General features: G+C 39.1%; 6 protein-coding genes across 6 annotated transcripts; 2 read left to right on the top strand and 4 right to left on the bottom strand.

The window, feature by feature from the left end:
* The first annotated feature begins 299 nt into the window (after positions 1–299).
* On the top strand, positions 300–1904 carry FOBCDRAFT_213819 (uncharacterized protein). Its single transcript, XM_054703148.2, has one exon. The coding sequence runs from the start codon at positions 334–336 to the stop codon at positions 1855–1857; it is 1524 nt and encodes a 507-aa protein (XP_054559123.1). The 5' UTR covers positions 300–333; the 3' UTR covers positions 1858–1904.
* Positions 1905–2560: 656 nt separating this feature from the next.
* On the bottom strand, positions 2561–4018 carry FOBCDRAFT_175542 (arginase family-domain-containing protein). Its single transcript, XM_059608507.1, has 3 exons — positions 3856–4018; positions 3343–3802; positions 2561–3291 (listed from the first exon to the last, which is right to left on the bottom strand). Exons 1-3 carry the CDS (start codon positions 3982–3984, stop codon positions 2717–2719), a joined length of 1164 nt encoding a protein of 387 aa, XP_059466684.1. The 5' UTR covers positions 3985–4018; the 3' UTR covers positions 2561–2716.
* Positions 4019–4309: 291 nt separating this feature from the next.
* FOBCDRAFT_175544 (fungal-specific transcription factor domain-containing protein) lies at positions 4310–6488 on the bottom strand (the record flags this gene model as incomplete). Its single annotated transcript, XM_059608508.1, has 3 exons — positions 4310–5252; positions 5324–6372; positions 6435–6488. The coding sequence occupies 3 exons, from the start codon at positions 6486–6488 to the stop codon at positions 4382–4384; spliced, it is 1974 nt and encodes a 657-aa protein (XP_059466685.1). The 3' UTR covers positions 4310–4381.
* Positions 6489–7147: 659 nt separating this feature from the next.
* Positions 7148–9067, bottom strand: FOBCDRAFT_236338 (Alpha/Beta hydrolase protein; the record flags this gene model as incomplete). The annotated part of the gene is made up of 3 exons (XM_059610077.1): positions 7148–7983; positions 8097–8401; positions 8451–9067. 3 exons carry the CDS (start codon positions 9065–9067, stop codon positions 7148–7150), a joined length of 1758 nt encoding a protein of 585 aa, XP_059464037.1.
* Positions 9068–9971: 904 nt separating this feature from the next.
* On the bottom strand, positions 9972–11138 carry FOBCDRAFT_153897 (uncharacterized protein). The gene is made up of 2 exons (XM_059608364.1): positions 11065–11138; positions 9972–11013 (listed from the first exon to the last, which is right to left on the bottom strand). The coding sequence occupies exons 1-2, from the start codon at positions 11079–11081 to the stop codon at positions 9999–10001; spliced, it is 1032 nt and encodes a 343-aa protein (XP_059464038.1). The 5' UTR covers positions 11082–11138; the 3' UTR covers positions 9972–9998.
* A 301-nt stretch (positions 11139–11439) lies between these two features.
* FOBCDRAFT_247562 (fungal-specific transcription factor domain-containing protein) lies at positions 11440–12933 on the top strand (the record flags this gene model as incomplete). Its single annotated transcript, XM_059610808.1, has 1 exon — positions 11440–12933. The coding sequence occupies exon 1, from the start codon at positions 11563–11565 to the stop codon at positions 12931–12933; it is 1371 nt and encodes a 456-aa protein (XP_059464039.1). The 5' UTR covers positions 11440–11562.
* Between the last annotated feature and the right edge of the window lie 4237 nt (positions 12934–17170).

Raw genomic sequence — 17170 nt, forward strand, 5'->3', positions numbered from 1 at the left:
TGAAAGAGGCATATTTTATTGCAATTAGAACGCGTTGAAGATAATGTGTAATTATCCTATTGATGAGGAAAGCGGGGTTGGGGCCGAAAGTTATCGGAGCTTTTGTGGCTCTACTATAGCACTAATAGAGTCTCGAACTGTTTATACAGCAAGCCACAGCGGGGTTTAGAGAGATCTAGAGAAGATTTCTAACTACGAGTATAAAGCTTATACCGTTGGTAATCTCCAGTATAAATAAGTATAAAAGGATAGAGATTGTCCTTAACTTTACATATCTCTATAACTTATTTTATATTCTATCTATTTTAACTAAACGTTTCTAAGGCGAACAAGATGATATCTGACGAGCTTAACCAAAGTCTTAACGGAAAAACGACACACGATGTCCTTAAGGCTGCATCTGTTAATACAACAGGGCTATATATTCCTGACGAGAATATTAACTCAGATAACGTCGAGGAAGTGACTAAGGTTATCATCTGCTCGGTTTTGAGCGAGGTGCCTGTTATTGGCTCGTTGCTCTCGGGCTTGCTAGATGCATTCTGGCCAGGCGGCCCAACAGATATCTGGGAGAGTATCAAGGGCAAGGTGGAAGCTCTTGTAGACGAAAAGATTCAACAACATGAGGCCACGATGATGAGACAGAAACTTCACGGTATCTACCTCGTACTCAAGAACTTGACGGATCAGCCACCACTTAGCCAGGCTAGGAATTTCCACTCGACTCTCACCTTTCTCTGCCTCGAAGCGCCATCATTCATCGAGAACGAATCCCCTTGGTACTGTCTTCCCTTCATTATTCCCTTTGGTACGCTGTATATATCTGCGCTTTGGACTCGGTGCAAATACTGCATTGACATCGATGGTACAGATTCGTCAAAGGATAAATATGAACAAAATCTTGCAAAGGCAATCGAAGATTTCCAAGCTGCAGTCGCCAAAGCAAGGACCCAATGCATTGAGAAGCGGAAGAAGGAGATTAACCATAAAGAATGGGATTATGTTAATGGGATTACATACCATGAGGTGGAAGACCAGCGTACCCATTCCAACCTTACCATTTCATCGGATAAGGTTTCATCCGATGCAAACAAAGCCAAATTGTTCGAGCAACTCAACTACGATATTGATTCCCAATATGGAGGGGAACTTGACACAATCCTTGCACCCACTCGTCTTTGGGAGCGATACAAGCCTGGCTATGTAGCCCAGATCCAATACTATCAGCACCTGGAGTATCCTCGATGGTTATGGAATGGCATCTCGCCGACAACAACGCGCTTTGATACGAGTTGGTTCCATCGGACTAAGGGAAAGCTTGACAGGATTGTTTGTTACCACACTGACATTGGTGGCAATAAGCAAGTGGTAGGCATGCAGCTGGCCTACGGTGACTATCACCTTAATATCGGAGGAAGGCGAGGTACGTGTACTTCCATGTACATTGATTACAATGAAGAGGTCGTCAATGTGCGCGCCACAGCTTCAAAGAAGTATAATACACTGGAAACCATACAGTTCACGAAGGCGCGGCAAACCTTCGACAGTCAAGGCCGTGCAAAGTTCGACAATTACTCAAGTATCGGAAATGCTAAAGAACTAGTTATTCCCACAGGGATGGGGTTCATGGGATCACTTGCGTTTCTTGCTGCCCAGGTCAATACTGAAGAGCTTCACTTTATCCATAATAGTGAAACCGCAAAGCCACATCCTGCAAGCATGGTTGGGGCTTGTGGATGGTCTCACGATGACGACGATGAAGGGTTCATTGGTTTATTCCAGCCTGTCTTTGGATGTTGGGAAAAAATCGCGCTGGATGGAGGGTCTACTTGGTCGCTAAGGGATCCTCGTCTATAAGCCTCAGGTATTAAGCAGGAAGAAGAGGCAGGATGCAATAAGGCTAGAAGTAAAATATATTTAAGTTTTAAAATTAAGTTATAAAAAGAATTACTTGTTTTTTCATTAATTTTTATTAAAACTTAATATTCTTTAAAAAGTAATAATATAACTCCTATTATATTAGCTTTTTCAGATTATACTCCTAAGTAAACTAATAAGTAAGATAGCATTCTAGGCAATGGTTTAGTCCTAAGAAATATCACTAGGATATTATATAATTATAGATCTTCTAAGATATATTAAGTAAAAAGAAGGTAATATTTTTTAATATTTTACTCTTTATAGTAAAGGTAGATTGTTCTATCTTATAGCACAGACTTTAATTCCTAGCGTATATATTAACATTACAATATCTCCCAACCCTTTAGTTCAAGGTATTAGAAGTATTAGCTAGTGGTGATGAATGCAACGCTTTAACGGTTCCGACCCCGAAGTTAAATTTGATATTCAATGGACCGAATAGGAGGCAAGACCTTGTCCGTCTAGGCTTCTGACGGTAATGGTGTCGTTGATCTAGGAGCATCCTGGATCAATGACACAAGCCAGTCTGAGAAGATAATGCCTACCCTGCAACACCCTCTCCAATAGCTATTTTTCATAATTTCATCGGTCGATTATTTTTAGGAATATGGAACATGACGAAATTTTAAAATCACATGATAATTGCTTTAATGAGTAAAGTTTGCTTGACTCTTTTTCACGAAATACAGATCAGACTAGCTGTCCTCCTTCAGTCTAATCTTGGATGTTGTATCAAGTGGACCCGTATTTTTCTCCATTCTTGTTTTCGTGGTGGCGATAAGTTGAGCAGGCATAACTATAGCTCATCCTTACTAGCCTTGTCCGACCTTCCTAGATCTTGTAGTCCTCTCTTGACCATAGACGTCAAAATCTCATAAACGACCTGTGCAGCTGCAAATGTCGTCTCTTCACCCGCTCCTTGATAGACAGGAGAAACTTCCACGACATCAGCGCCGACCAAGTTCAGATCTTCGATGCCTCTGAGGATGTTTATAAATTCCCTGGTAGACCAGCCTCCAGGCTCAGGCGTCCCTGTTCCTGGCGCAAAGGCTGGGTCAAGGACGTCAATGTCTACCGAGAGGTACACCAGGTTTTCGGTGCCTAGAATCTTCATTATGCCGTCGATTATACCTTGAGTGCCAATTTTGTCGATGTCGTCAGCTGAGAAACGAATCCAGTTCTGCGCAGTATCGTCTTCGTTGTCTTGGATGCCAGTGAGTCGTGTTCGCAAGCCCGCGTGGACGGAAGGATGGGATGACGAGTTGGAGAGTAGTCCTTCCTGATTAGCTAGCCAGAACATGGATCCATGGTTGAAAGGCGTTGTTCCCCAGTAAGATGGATATGCATGAGGGTTCCATGTGTCAAGATGGGCTACAGGTACGCATTAGCACAAGATAGGCATATTTAGGCGTGCTCACATACCATCGAAATGAAGGACTTGGATCTCGCGATCACCATAGACCTTCTTTAATGCTCGAAGAGCAGGCAAAGTCAAGCTATGATCGCCACCGAGCGTGAACAGCTTGGGTTTCGAGGAGATAGACGATACAGTCTTGCGCACTCCCAATTGCTCCAGTGCCTGCGTCATCTGCTTCTGAGCAATATCATTATCAATAGGTGTTATAGGGATATCTCCGCAATCCACGATCTTGGCCCAGTTTTGATATGGATTGATGTCTGCTCGAGGATTGTAGCCGCGGAGCGAGTGCTGGCGACCTGATGCGTGACGAATACTTCTTGGACCGAATCGTGCGCCGGGCCGATACGTCACAGCGGTGTCGAATGGAGCGCCAATAATGGCGATGTCGTAGGGCTCGGTTGGCTCTGTCAGGCATTTAACATGATTCAGGTGCGCGAAAGTGCCAATGCCGCCGAATGCCCACTATCAGACTGTCAGTCAAGGTGTTTGGGGGAATGTGAAAAGAATGGCCATACATCAAAACCCCATTTTGCCTCGAGTTCGGCCAACTCTTCAGCAGCCCATTTCTTGTCGTCGTGATGGTGGTTGCAGGCAAGGGTCAGCCCAGCGAGGGGGAGAACTGAGAGGAGATGGCCGAATCTCATTATCGTTGACTAATTTCGCTTACTTAGGCCGCTGTTCTTTTACCCAAATTAACAAGAGCCTTTTTATGGTTGTAGCCAGCTTTTTCTTTGACCAATGTCGAAATGCCACCCAACTCGATAAGCATGTGGGTTGTGACTGGGCGAACTCGTTTAGCGGAGCACAATCGTAACGACCTACTAAAAGAGGACATCCCAGGCTAGTCGCCCTCTGTTCTGGGCTAGGTAGGTGGTGCACGTTTGTAACTCCATTGCAGAGACGATCTTTGGCATGACAATCACATTGCTTTCTTGTGTCACATTCTGTGCCGATTACAGTTAGATTAAGCGGTCGAGACATCTGTCAATTGAGGCATTTTGCATCTCCCATGCGAAAACAATGGCTGACAATTATCGCTCATCATGCCATAAAAGTCTCCCAGTTATTCTGCATCATCACATCCATCCAGTACGTAGGTCGTCCTGAAATCCCATGACGATTGTCTGTTTCGGTCCAAGTAGCCTCGACTATGTCGATGCAGCGCTGGATTGGGTTCTTGGGAAGAGAGTGCAAAAGCAGTTGTAGTCGGCCCCTCAGAAATCCCCGCGCCCGATGAACATCAGCCGCCACTAGAGCTAACGAGTTCCTCAAGCCCGCCATGGTCTGGGGAGAGGCTGACACTTCGACTACTGGAATTTTTAGTCCACTGCAGATTGCGACTATCAAGAATGGATGAAAGTCCTTGGTCCCAGATTCAGCAGGTATTGAGCGGAGGATCTCGACGGCCTTGAGCGTGAACTGTCTCAACCTCTCTTCCGCTTCATGGGCAGATACTTCAGCGACATCTCCCCCAGGATGTGAATTCTGGAGGTTCATCCTCGATACAAGAGTGTCGGGGAAGACATGATACAGCTGAATAAGGCCAACGAAGCGATACACTTCTGCAAGGGCTGTGAGATGCCAGGTTGGTGTTTGTGAGTCGCCCGTTTGCACTATAGCGGACTCTAACGGAACTTGCAGGTTGGTGAGGAATATTTCTAATTCCGCTGCTTCATCAACCTCGCGATGCGCCTCCAAAATGCTATCCCGTGTGAGGAATTGTTTGGACATGGCACGACGACGATTTCTTCTGACCAAACGACCGACCCTTGCGAGAGTAGCATGGATCTCGTGCGCGACTCCGGTTACAGGATGTGGTATCTGGACCACGGGGAATATCGATCCAGGTTTTGGATCTGGATCTGCCGGTCTGATCAGAGTTAGAGTGCATTCGAAGATTGACAGCCATGAACTTACAACAGTGGTAAATGCGGCGCGTCGAAAACTTCGTTCTCATCGCCATCGACCACAAAGGCCAGGAACATTTCCCAGCAAGCCAAAGTATTCTCGAAGAATGCTTGGCTCTGTCCTGTCGGCGACATGCGACCGGAAGTCTTCAGACTCTGTACATGCTTCTTAAGGCGGGGAAAATATTCGGAACCAGTGTCGTTGACATCAAACCAGCTAGCTGTTCCACCAATCATGAACAAGGCTATCAGCGCCTGTTCATGGATTGAAGAGTCATCAAGATCATTAAGAAGATGGATGGCTTTTTGTCGAAAGTAGAGTCCGGTATTTAGCAACTGAGGATAGACATTGGAGAGAAATGACGCAGCCATGCTCTGCAGTGTACAGTATATGAGTTCGGAGGATGTCCATACGCGAGAGACGGTTGAACGGAATGGGTTCATCTCGCTGTCGTATAGGGCGAGTATAGCGGCTGTATCTTTGAAGTAGTACTCGACGAGAATGGTACTGTAATCGTTGAAAGGTCGGTCGACAACTGTCGAAGTGCAAGGCTGTGTCGTCTTCGCGATTTGCACTGGTTGAGATGAGACGCTTTGCGGTCGGTTCGTATCAATCGGTAAAGGTGTTATGGGTGATGCTGAGATCTCCCCCTCCTGGTGTAATGACTCTCTTGGGTCTAACACCGCCGTCTCGGCTGTTGGGCCGAATTCCTCTGTCATTTGCACCAGTTCTGGCGTTTGGATTGATGTCGTGGTAGCATTCGGTATGAGACCAAATGACATGAGTTCCGGCATCATGTCTCCGAACGCTTCATCAATCCAGCTATCGCCGCCGTGGTTGGGAGAAAGGGCATAATTTCCGTCGACAGCCGGAGTGTCAAACACCAATGGCAACGAAGAGAAGTTTGAATGCAGGAGAGCAGCTTCCGGCTGGCCTGGAACATTGGAGTGCCTAGTCGTCCATGGCTGTAGACTCTGCTTCGTATGTGTTGTTCGCTTTTGGAGTCTGTTATCGGGACGTGCTTGGTGCTTTTGTGACCATCTCAGACGGATAATCGGCCCAGAACAGTTCATACCGAGGCGATTACATCTGCCGCAAGACGGCCAAGTCTCATCGCACTTCAACTGTCATGATGAATCTGTCAGCGCATTTGTGTATGGTCGTCTGGTATCGTCACTGTATTTACCCGTTGGGACTTGCATGCGGCGCATCCGCTGCGCGATCGAGCCCCGCTAGGCATTCTGATCTTACTAGATAGTTAACTAGAAATGGCTGTCAATCGTCAATATCGATGAGACTGCCGGGTCATCCCGAAAGAATCGTCATGAGAGTATGTAAGAGCATGGTTAGACCTGGCTTTGTGGGGAAGCACAAGCTAAATACCAGATTCGTGGTGACAGGTCCCTGACTCAAGAGATTTAGCGTGCTCAGACTTACGCTCCAGTATCCTAGTCGCCCTGACCCACGCTATCCTGTGGCCAAGCGTAGGTAGTCATTAGCCTATCTTGCTATCAGGACGAGATAGCAAGCAGCAGAACTGATTTTATAAAATTTCTTTAATTAAAATTCTACTTATCCTTAAGAGGTTCTTAAATAACAGCTTTAAAACATACTTATATAATATCTTTTTTAAAAGCCTTTTATAATTATTTATTTTACCTCTTAAAATATAATACTAATATAAATATAAAATTAAATTCTTATATTATTTAAATATTTAAATATAGAGGTACTTAATTAAGCCATATGAGACTAGATATTTATATTATAATCTGGAAATTCTAAGTGCTAATCCTTCCCTGGACTGGTATTATACAATATAAGTTAAAATTTTAACTGTAAAAAAAGCCTTAGTATTAGATAGCTAGAACACCTTTTACCTTAACCCAATCTTCCAAGCTAATAGAGAATATCATCCCAAATCTTCCCACTGGCCCAGTAGTCTACTGCTAGTCCACGGGCCGGGTCAACAAAGGTCTGAGTACCATTCACGCCAACGTTATTCATACTGTAATTCTTCCCCTGCATTGCAAAGTAAGGAAGATTAAAGCCATTAGGATTTCCACTCCGAACAAAGTTTGCAATATATCCTTGGATTGTCTCAGCTGCTCGAGGATCTACCTCCCGATCACCATGGTTATAAAATGTATACGCAACGTCCTGTCCATGAACACTGGGAGGTATTGAGAATCTATAAGCATAGGTTTTGTTCTCCAACGCCTTGGAGAGGGCATTGTTAGAGAGGTGAATCAGGCAATCCGCAAATACTAGATCCGAACGCTCGAGCGAGGTGTGATAGGGATAAGAACCATCGTAAACTTGGGGATACAATTTCTCGGCAATGTAGTCAATCGACTTAACAGAGACTCCGGGGTAGAGGATACGAATTAGAAACTCGAGTCCGGTACTCGAATTGATGATTGAGGGCGCAAGAAGTGGCCCTTCATTATTTGTATAACTCGTCATGACTTTGACATTTTTAGTATGCGCCCCCTTTGACAAGAGGATGTGAGGAAGGTCAGGCACGAAGAGGCTGTCAACCGTAGGGTCATATCCGAAGTACCTATTAGGAGATCTGTTGATTTGAAGTTGATTTGCTTTGATCACAGTCGCAGAGTCCAGAGTCCGAGATTCCTCGACGGAACTGACATTCAGAACAGCCAAGAATTGTTTCGTTGCTGATTCAGCAAGATCCGGATCGAAAATTGGCCAGTAGCCAGGAGACTGGACAATGGCTTTTTTGGAACTGCACTTTGCACTTCGCCGAAAGCGGTGATTTGGTGAAGTATGGAACTGCCTTTCATGAGGTGTCAGTAGCCCTCCAAACTCTAGCTGCTCTTATACTCACCACCAGCAGATTCCCCAAGCAATTTAATCCTGCTTGGATCACCGCCAAATAGAGATATGTGATCCACAACCCATTTTATTGCCAGCTGTTGATCATAGAGGCCCGCATTGGCGACTCCTCCAGCTCGCACAATGGAGGCGCCACCTAGCCAGCCAAGGGCACCAAGACGGTAATTAATACTCACGAATACTATCCCTTGTTTATCTGCTACTTGGCTTGATTTAATAAGCGTAGTGGGTATCGTGGGCAAGTTGACGCCGCCGAGATGGTTTTTACACCCACCGACATACCCTCCTCCGTGTATCCTAGGTGGTCTCAGTATAAGCGGTATCCAGAATAATCTCAAAAGCTTACCAGATGACGACAGGCGCGCCTAACGAAGAATTCCTGCCGTACTTCTGTGCATTATCAAATGCTGCTTTGGGGGTAACCACATCGAGGAAAAGGCAGTCTTCAGTGATTCGAGGGTCAGGCTTCAGAGCAGTAGAATCAAAGTGCTGTTTTGCTCCTATCTCAGCAGCAGTCAAATTAAAAGTTGCACCAGTTCCAGCTGAGAAATTGGCAGCAAATTCCTCGGAAATGCGAAACCAATGCGGGAACGCCTCTGGGCAAATTCTTCCCACCTCCCCAAGTTGAAGTTTCGGATTTCGCCCCTTAGGGGATAGCGGGGCTTTAAAGCAGAGATCCCCAATGGGAGCTTGACCATAGCGGATTTTTGAAAAATTGTATTGGTTCGAAGTGGTATATGTATGAGTTAGCGCCAGGTCTGATATTTCGTCTATAAATGAGATGTATCCTACATCCAGAAAACTGGCTCTGTGTTGTTCGTATCCCAAGTCTACAATCGGCAGGGTATTCAGCACTCCCGCCAATGCGACCGGCAAAAAATAAATCAGAAAGAATTTTATGGTATGTAGATGGGATGGTGTAGTTGCAGTGCGTCTTAGCAAGTGGATGGGCGCTAGAAACATGATCCTATGGCTTTCTTTTGTGAACCGGGATATAGTTTATCATAGCCACAGGCCCTATGCGATCGGTTTTCTACACATGGTAGTATGAAGGCTGATCAGTCAATTTGGTCTTGTCTTTTACTTAATCGAGTTAGCATTCAAAGAAGCCCCATGTCTCGTTTGTCATGGTGTTTTCCATTAGTTCGTTTTTCTTGAAAGCAGTCGCCAAGGCAGCGTAACCATTTATCCTTGATTTTGATTGAGGGGTTGGTTACACTGCATTGCTAAGCGTCGCCCAGGATCTAAGGGTCAGTAGCAAGGCTAGCTTTTGCCACAAGACCCTCGACATGTATGGGGATGACACTAGCCCGGAGAAAATAGCCCTGAATTTTAGTCACATGCGCTTGTAACATGAACTAGCCGTGTTATTATCGATTCATCATTGTATTACCCCTAGTTTCTCATGTCGTTTCTTGCGTGACCTCTGTGGTCTTTACAGCCTCAGCAGCATATGACCCATCTTCCTAAACAGTAAGAACTAGCTTTAGATCCATAAGTGTTTTCAAACAGTGATACAATTCTTTTGGTTGTGTCAAGCCATCAGTAGATTCTCCACCTACTGTATTCGTCATTGTATTAGTTATGGAGAAATATACCAAGTGATACCTAGACTCTCCGTTTATCTCGCACCGAGGTTTGTCCTTTTCTATTACGCGGCAACTTCAAGCGACCTGACCACGCCCAGCCATCGCTTTTCGTTCAAGGCTGAACTCTCCAAGTAGTTGTTGTCATCTAGATTATATAATCTCATCACCCCTTATCTTGAAGCTCGCCGAATAGAGCCGAACGTCATCACCGGCTGGAGCTATCTTTAACGCACATCAGAAGGCATCAATTAATTCCATGACTAATGAATACCTCTCATGCCAGCAGATGTTGTCCTGGATTTTAACTAATGAATTCTTGCGAGGCCAAGACTAGTGGCTTCTTGGTTGATGAGGTCTCGAATCTCCTCACCAAGCGATCTCCCTTCTGGGACCCAACCAAGAACTTCTTTGGCTCGGAGAGACTTACACAAAGAATTTGTACCCAGGAAAATGGAAGAATATTCCCAAACTTTGTCGGCCTCCTCCCATGAAAGAGAGTCCACTTTTCCACTTTTCAGAAACCCCTGGGTGACTGCTTCTTGAGCAATCTGCGCAGAAACATCGCCCCACGAGGCTAGCCCAGACCCAGCGAAATAAAACCCATATCTTCCCCACGTTCCCTTCCAGGTGCCGCTCGCCGCATCTTCAACAAGCTTCAGAAAGAGTTGTGCTAGGTCTCGAATGTTCACCGTAGCCCAACGATTCTCGCCTTGTCCTACTCTGAAGCCTGCCCCCCTCTTCAGCGTGTGAGATACAAGCTCGGGCACCTGGATACTACGCTTGTTTCCTGGACCACGGCCAGTTCCGTAAATTGCAGGCGGGCAGACAATGGCAGTTTTCACTACCTTGTTTTTTGACCCAAGTTGTGTGACAACAGAATCAACGCTTTGGTGTGGAGCGTCTTTCGGAATGTCAAGGACCTCATCAACACCTTGCATATCGTCATAGAACTTGTTGCTCTTCGTCCCGTATGTGGAGTTGTCGAGATCTTCAAAGCAAAGGATGTCGGAACCAGACAAGTGAATGAATGCCTTTGCTGGGCTAGATGCATCCAATTGAGAAAAGCCTTTGGAAATGGCTTGGACGGCACCCGGATGCTCACAGTTGGCGAGATGGCATACAATATCAGCCTTTACAGCTTGTTCCGCAAGCAGGTGGGAGTCGTCCAAATCCCCGACAATGGTAGACAAAAAAGGATATCGACTGTTTAAAAGACCAGCCTTCTCAGCATTGCGTGCCAAGCAGGTGATCTCATAATCAGGATGAGCTTCAACGATGGCGCTGAGTACATCGCCGCCAATGTAGCCAGTGCCTCCAGTCCTGTGAACTCCAGTTAGCGTGGCGGCTGAGTAGTAAATTTGGGAAACAGACAAAAATAATTTCACCATGACGAATCCTATGTTGTTTTGGTGTTGTTGGATCGAGTATTGCTGGAATAAAGAGCTGTGAAGTTGTGTTTCGGGAAAAACATCTGGATGCAGTGCCAGGAAGTTATATGTACAAAGAGCTGCAAGAAGAATGACTAATTGAAGCCATATTTGTCAGTCATTACCCCCTTCCTTCATTACCAATGTAGGTGATGAACTTTGCTAACTTTGCTAGTCCCAGTTTAGAAGTAAGTCTTGACCAAATCCTTAGCGCGGTTTGTATTCACTATTTCTAGCTTAGCGGCCATCCCTTGCTACCGTACCAACCTGACTCCACCACCGTACGGATAGTAGGAGTAGATTTGACTTGGCCTTTCACGTGACAACGAGTCATTTCTCAACCTTTCCCCAACCTCGGTGCGTTGTGTTCAGGACACTTTACTGCTTTGACCATATTAATCACCTTGGGCTTGGTACACGACGCCTCAATCCTCGTCTTGAGATGGCCCTATCATCGCATCAGCGAATCAGAACAGTCCCTGGATCCTGTTGGACATGTAAAAACCGTCGTATTCTATGCGATCTTACGAAGCCTGTGTGCCGGCGTTGTATCGGAGTAGGGTCGTCCTGTCAATATTCCCAGGTTACACTGAAGCGACCTCTAAGACTGGTACCTCATGTTCCTGCCGCCTTCCAACCCATTGCTTTCCCTGCTGGCCTGTCCAGCACTTTGGAGGAGAAAGCCTTCTCTTATTTTCACAGACGGCTTTGGCCTCTCCTCACTGCGGTTGATGATCAGATCACTTTTCCGCTAGATCCGGTCATAAACAATCAGGTCGTACGTGTGGTGATTTGCCTGCTGGCAGAATCGCATCGTTTCCTTCAAGACAGGCGCAACAACCCGCCCGATACCGTTCGAAAGCGCAGAGAGTGTATAGAGGCCGTGAACAAGGAGATTGATCGCTGCTCTTCAGATATCAATGCCAACATGCAGCCACTATTATTTGCTATTCTACTTCTTTACTTTTACGAAGGATATATAGAATGCCCTTGGTGGTCTCATTCTACATTGATTCACCAAAATGGTATTCAGGCAACGATTACGAGAATGGGTGGATTACAACGGGTGTTAAAATCTGGTCACACATCACTTCATGTCTTATTATCTCTTTTTGCAACAGCAGAACTCACAACAAGAATGCTAAGGGGAGGCGTGCCTTCAATTTCTCCGCGCTCATGGCGCCTCTTCAGTCCTGGGCCAGCATGGTGGCGGGAACATCTTCCAGACAATACACCATCCTCGGAACCGTGTTTAGGAAATATTATGGAGTATATGTCTGATATAGTGTGCTACCGACAATTCTTAATTGACAATGAAGCACTGCCATCGACGGAGGTGATCAATGGATTTGAAAGAGCACTTCAGCCTTCATTCGCCCCCTTTGGGCTAGTTGAAACTGTCTCTCAGGAGAGTTCTACTGAATCCTTACTCATATCACATTACGCTTTCCTCCGGGCCTATCAACACACTGCATATATCTTTTTATACAGAGGAGTGTGCAGTTTACCCACGACTCACCCTCTGGTACAACAGCATGTTGATGCCTGCCTCGACGCTATCGATATGGTTTCACGCTCATCTAAAGCTGTTAACTGCTTGGTCTTTCCTCTATGTGTTGCAGGATCGCATGTCCAGACTCTCCAGCGTCAGCGTCATATCTTAAAAGTCCTATTTGATATACAGAATACAATTAAATTTGCTTCTTTACAGCAAATAATACAGTTTTTAGAAAGCTGTTGGAAAATAGAAATAGTAGATAGCTCATGGCTTGAGGTATTTATATCTTTAAATAGCAATATAATTAGCTTTTAAGTATATAAATAATATTATTTAAAAGTCTAAAACGTACTTTATAAGTAACTGTCCTAAAAGTTTTAATAATAAAGATTAAATTCATAATAACACCACAGTAAAGGATTGACTGGATAACTCTAAAGCCAAAGATGGATAAGAACTGGGATAATTGCCTATAAACCCTTGAGGGTCATAGCTATCGTGGAGTAATGTCAGTGGCCCTCTCACCAGAAAACCAGCTTAGTACATCAGGCGGACGCAATAGGATAGTTAAAATAGAGGATATAATAATAGGTATATATTAATATACTCTTAAGGGTTATAATAATAAAATCTATTTTATTACTTTCTTATTAGATATATTACAACCCCGCGGTTACATTATATATACCCCACTTTTCCTAACCTATTACTAGAGACTCCTAAAATAATTACGCTTTAGACTATAATTATCTATAGAGGATTATAACCCTAACTACAATCCCTTTAATAGGATTATAACTATAACTATAATTACCTAAGAATTATCTTTAATATATAGATTATATTTATTTATATTTTTATAGATTCTAACTTACTAGCTATTAATAAAACTTCTTTATATTAATTAAGCCTAATATATATTAAATCTACTATTAAGAGATATAATACTTTAATAAGCTTAGATATATGCCTTATATAATCTGCTAATAATAAACCTAATATAGCTTAGTTTATTTATAGTTAGAAACTAATTATTATATATTAATAACTCTTATTTAGATTATATTATATAATACTAAGTAATATAAATATAATAGCTGCCTATATTAACCCTACCTAGTAATATATTATATCTTATATTACTTTAGCACCTATTAATAATAATTAGGATATAAATAATAACTCTAAGAGTAGTATTAACTCTAATATTACCTAGTTATATTAGTAGATAATTAATATAATTACTAAAATAAATAATCTTAGATAAGCTCTTACTAAAGTAATAAAATAATAGGCCTAATAGGTAATTAACTATTAAAATACTATTTAGGAGATATATAACCTTACTGCTATAGCTATAAGTAGAAAAGAAATAAGAGAAATTCTTAAACTTAATATACCTAAACTATTTAATAGAAATCTTGCTAAATTAGCTACCTTTCTTACCTAATACTAAGCCTATATAAGTTACTTTTTAAACTAGTTTATAAATAATAATAATAAGGTTATATATACTTTAAGGCGCCTTAAGGGTAATACTGCCTAATAGTTTTAACCTATATTAAAAGAAATAACTACTATACCTAAAGATAAACTACCCCTTAGAACCTTTTAAATTTATAATAATTATACTAATTTTAAAAAGGCTATATAATAAGTATTTAGGTTAGTTAATAAGAAAAGCTAAGTAAAAAGAAAAATTAAAATACTTTAATAAACTAAGTCTATATTAAAGTATAAAACTAAATTCCTTTAGTTAGCTATTAAACTAAGATAGAATTAAAAACCTCTTATATTACTCTTCTTTAATAGACTTAAAGAGATAATTTAAGTAGAACTCTATAAAGAAGTAAGACCTAAAATATTAGTTAATTATATAGGCAGAGCTATTAAGATTAATAATATATAATTCTAATAGAGAATTTATTATAATAGAAATAACTAAGGATAATAAAGAAATAAACCTTATTATAATACTAACTAAGGAAAGAAATAATAAAATAATACTTTATATAATATTAATATAAGACTAATAGCTATTAGAATAACTAAATAAGATAAATCTAATATTATATATTATAATTATAGTAAGAAGGGATATTATAAATAAGAACATAAGAATCTTATTAAAATTAACTAAAAATATAAGCTAGTCCCTAAAGGTAAGAAAATTAATATAATTAAGAGAAATAATAAACCTTAGATAGTAATTAAAACTATTAATATAATAAGAAAAGAGGGATATAATATAATATAAATATTATATATTAATAATTTTAATTTATTTCTTATTATATATAACTTATTCCTTAGTAAGGAAAAAACCCTTAAAAAATACTATCCTAGGCTAGAACTAGAATAATAACTTATTCTAGGGCATATAGCCCTAACTATAAAAGTTCTTTACTTATAAAGTAAAAAAGAAAAAAAAAGAAAAAAGAAATAACTAAGAATAAAAAAAACAGTAATAAGCTAAAAAGAATAAGATAATTAAACTAAAATAAATACTAATACCTAAAACAGGAATATAACACCTTACTAAAAGAAAAACTATTTTTATAATTAAAAAGGGAAAAAAAGTTATCCCTAACCTAGAGAATAAACCTAGTATTAAAGAAGTTAATTAAGAAATTAATAATATCCCTATTAAAATCATATAATAATTAAACTAATATATTAATAACCTAAACTACTTAAAATCTTATAAAGTCTAAAGAGAATCTAATACTAAGAAACTCTAAAATAAAGAGGAAAAAATAATTTAAAATACTCCTATTATATTATAATATAATAAATTTAATTAATACTTCTAAACTAATAAAAATCAGAAATATATAGAACTTACTAGAAAATAAGCTATTATAAAATAAGATAATAATATTTATATCTAAGCTTATATAAAGGAAGTAATAAAGGACTTTATAACTCTAAAAGAATATATATAAGCTAAAAAGAACCTAAGAAGATACCCTAATTACTTAAATTATAAATAAATATTATAAATATTATATATATAATATTACTACTTATAATACTAATAAGATAAGATAATAAATAATTACTTCTTAGTATAAATACTAAAATATTAGAAATAAAGACCTTACCTAGTTATTAATATAGTTAAATACTAGGTTATAAAGAGATATAAAGGATCTTAAATAGTAAAACTAAAAGCTTATACTAAGATATAAGAATAAGCCTTAATATATATTTAGAACTCTTAATATATAGCTTAATAAAAATAAAAAGTATAATAAGAGATTAAGATTACTAAAAATAAAGCACTTAACTAAGAACTTAGGTAAATTAACTAAGATATTACCTAATAAGAAAAAGAAATATCCTAAGATAAGTAAAATATCTTTTAATAGTTAGAAAAATAATAACTATAAGATTAATTAATATAAACTAAAAAGGAAAAAAAAAAACCCCTTATTAAAGAAGAAAAAGCAGATATTATCTTAAATTATAAAGTAGGAAAAATAGAAACTACTTATTAATAAAAACTAACTACCTAAAATAAATATCTTAATAATATTAACTATACTAAAAGTAAATATAATATAGACTATCTATAAGGAAAAGGCATATATTATTTATAATAAAGTAATAAATAGGTAAGAAATTAAAGGCTAAATTACCTAAGAAAGCTCTAAGAATAGTAATAAAAAAAAGCTAATAAATCTGCCTAGAATTAAAAGTTAGGATTAAGGGAAAATAGCTAAATGCATTAATAGATAGCAGAGTAGTTATAAATATTATTTCCCTTAGTATAATTAATAATCTAAGACTACTATAAAGAGATAAGAAAGAACCTTATATAGTAAAAAGTAGAAAAAAAGAATTTTTTAAATATAAATAAGGAAAAATTACCTAAGAGATTAATTACCTTAAGATATTTATAAATAAATAAAACTAAGGAATTAACTTTAATATTATCTATATATAAGACTATAACCTAGTCTTAGGTTATTTATAGTTATATTACTATAACCCTGCCTTTAACTAAAGAACTAGCCAGGTTAACTATAAAATTAACCCTTTAGATAATAAATTAAATAATTTAGGCTATAATATAAGATCTTAAACTTTAACTAATAAAAGTAATAAAGATAGGTATAATAAAAGATTACTTACTTTAAAAGGAATATAATATAAATATAATAAAGGCAGAAGAAAATATATTAAATAAATAATTATAACTCTTAAAGGATAATTTAAATAACTAGATTAAGATATTAAGTAAATAAAATAGATTACTATAAAGGAATTTAATAAATAACTTAAGAATATATTACTAAAGTATTATATTTATAAGAAATTATTTTAAGAGGAATTAAATATAAAGTTACCTTAATATATAAATTATAATATTAAAATTATATTAAAAGATAAAAAAAACCTAAAATTCTTCTTTATTTATAATTTATCTTAAGATAAGCTAAAAATACTTAGAGAATAAATAAATAATTTATTATATAAAGGATATATTAAACCCTTAAAATCCTTAGTAGGATATATAATTATATTTATATTAAAACCTAACTTAAAT

This window comes from Fusarium oxysporum, chromosome II (genome assembly GCF_013085055.1).
Source record: "Fusarium oxysporum Fo47 chromosome II, complete sequence".
Taxonomy (NCBI): Eukaryota; Fungi; Ascomycota; class Sordariomycetes; order Hypocreales; family Nectriaceae; genus Fusarium; species Fusarium oxysporum.

What these genes read in the sequence shown, in the direction of transcription:
- FOBCDRAFT_213819 (XM_054703148.2), top strand. Translation starts at nt 334, where the DNA reads ATGATATCTGACGAGCTTAACCAAAGTCTTAACGGAAAAACGACACAC.
- FOBCDRAFT_175542 (XM_059608507.1), bottom strand. Translation starts at nt 3,984, where the DNA reads ATGAGATTCGGCCATCTCCTCTCAGTTCTCCCCCTCGCTGGGCTGACC. An exon ending in AGGCAAAATGGGGTTTTGAT is followed by an intron (nt 3,803 to 3,855) that starts GTATGGCCATTC and finishes ACAGTCTGATAG; the next exon opens with TGGGCATTCGGCGGCATTGG. An exon ending in CCAAGTCCTTCATTTCGATG is followed by an intron (nt 3,292 to 3,342) that starts GTATGTGAGCAC and finishes GCGTACCTGTAG; the next exon opens with CCCATCTTGACACATGGAAC.